The 2,500-nt window shown below is 56.0% G+C and overlaps 1 protein-coding gene across 1 annotated transcript in view; it reads left to right on the top strand.

Annotated features, from left to right (window-relative positions):
- LOC106594392 (uncharacterized) overlaps positions 1 to 2,500 on the top strand; it is a 57,749-nt gene that overhangs the window by 9,242 nt on the left and 46,007 nt on the right. Inside the window, exon 3 of the mRNA XM_082973927.1 lies at positions 245 to 369. Within this exon, the coding sequence (XP_082830053.1) occupies positions 245 to 369 (125 nt within the window). The remainder of the gene's footprint in view (positions 1 to 244; positions 370 to 2,500) is intronic.

Here is a 2,500-nt window from a genome sequence, read left to right as displayed (position 1 = left end):
GTGTGTGTGTGTGTGTGTGTGTGTGTGTGTGTGGTGTGTGTGTGTGTGTGTGTGTGTGTGTGTGTGTGTGTGTGTGTGTGTGTGTGTGTGTGTGTGTGTGTGTGTGTTGGGTGGGTGGGTGTGTGTGTGTGTGTGTGTTTACAATAATGATAACCGCACACACCAATAAGTGTGTGTGTGTGTTATCCTTGTGTGTGTGTGTGTGTGTGTGTGTGTGTGTGTGTGTGTGTGTGTGTGTGTGTAGGGCCATGCTGGAGCAGAACCCTCATGGGCTGGTGTTGAGCACCGACGATTATTTCTGTCGCCATGGGGACTATCGCTACGACCCCTCTGCTTTAGGGGAGGCCCACGAATGGAACCACGCTAGAGGTATACACCCTAACCCCTACACCCTAACCCCTACACCCTAACCCCTACACCCTAACCCCTACACCCTAACCCCTACACCCTAACCCCTACACCCTAACCCCTACACCCTAACCCCTACACCCTAACCCCTACACCCTGACCCCTACACCCTAACCCCTACACCCTAACCCCTACACCCTAACCCCTACACCCTAACCCCTACACCCTAACCCCTACACCCTAACCCCTACACCCTAACCCCTACACCCTAACCCCTACACCCTAACCCCTACACCCTAACCCCTACACCCTAACCCCTACACCCTAACCCCTACACCCTAACCCCTACACCCTAACCCCTACACCCTAACCCCTACACCCTAACCCCTACACCCTAACCCCTACACCCTGACCCCTACACCCTAACCCCTACACCCTAACCCCTACACCCTAACCCCTACACCCTAACCCCTACACCCTAACCCCTACACCCTAACCCCTACACCCTAACCCTACACCCTAACCCCTACACCCTAACCCCTACACCCTAACCCCTACACCCTAACCCCTACACCCTAACCCCTACACCCTAACCCCTACACCCTAACCCCTACACCCTAACCCCTACACCCTACACCCTAACCCCTACACCCTAACCCCTACACCCTAACCCCTACACCCTAACCCCTACACCCTAACTAACCCTAACCCCTACACCCTGACCCCTACACCCTAACCCCTACACCCTAACCCCTACACCCTAACCCCTACACCCTAACCCCTACACCCTAACCCCTACACCTGACCCTACACCTAACCCCTACACCCTAACCCCTACACCCTAACCCCTACACCCTAACCCCTACACCCTAACCCCTACACCCTAACCCCTACACCCTAACCCCTACACCCTAACCCCTACACCCTAACCCCTACACCCTAACCCCTACACCCTAACCCCTACACCCTAACCCCTACACCTAACCCCTACACCCTAACCCCTACACCCTAACCCCTACACCCTAACCCCTACACCCTAACCCCTACACCCTAACCCCTACACCCTAACCCCTACACCCTAACCCCTACACCCTAACCCTACACCCTAACCCCTACACCCTAACCCCTACACCCTAACCCCTACACCCTAACCCCTACACCCTAACCCCTACACCCTAACCCCTACACCCTAACCCCTACACCCTAACCCCTACACCCTAACCCCTACACCCTAACCCCTACACCCTAACCCCTACACCCTAACCCCTACACCCTAACCCCTACACCCTAACCCCTACACCCTAACCCCTACACCCTAACCCCTACACCCTAACCCCTACACCCTAACCCTACACCCTAACCCCTACACCCTAACCCCTACACCCTAACTACCCTAACCCCTACACCCTGACCCCTACACCCTAACCCCTACACCCTAACCCCTACACCCTAACCCCTACACCCTAACTAACCCTAACCCCTACACCCTAACCCCTACACCCTAACCCCTACACCCTAACCCCTACACCCTAACCCTACACCCTAACCCCTACACCCTAACCCTACACCCTAACCCCTACACCCTAACCCCTACACCCTAACCCCTACACCCTAACCCCTACACCCTAACCCCTACACCCTAACCCCTACACCCTAACCCCTACACCCTAACCCCTACACCCTAACCCCTACACCCTAACCCCTACACCCTAACCCCTACACCCTAACCCCTACACCCTAACCCCTACACCCTAACCCCTACACCCTAACCCCTACACCCTAACCCCTACACCCTAACCCCTACACCCTAACCCCTACACCCTAACCCCTACACCCTAACCCCTACACCCTAACCCCTACACCCTAACCCCTACATCCCTAACCCCTACACCCTAACCCCTACACCCTAACCCCTACACCTCCCTACCCCTACCTACACCCTAACCCTACACCCTAACCCCTACACCCTAACCCCTACACCCTAACCCCTACACCCTAACCCCTACACCCTAACTAACCCTAACCCTACACCCTAAACCCTACACCCGAACCCCTACACCCTAACCCCTACACCCTAACTAACCCTAACCCCTACACCCTAACCCCTACACCCTGACCCCTACACCCTGAACCCCTACACCCTAACCCCTAC

This window comes from Salmo salar, chromosome 04 (genome assembly GCF_965601325.2).
Source record: "Salmo salar chromosome 04, fSalSal1, whole genome shotgun sequence".
Lineage (NCBI taxonomy): Eukaryota > Metazoa > Chordata > Actinopteri > Salmoniformes > Salmonidae > Salmo > Salmo salar.
Note: the sequence above shows the minus strand (reverse complement) of the source record. Positions and strands in the feature narration are given on the sequence as shown.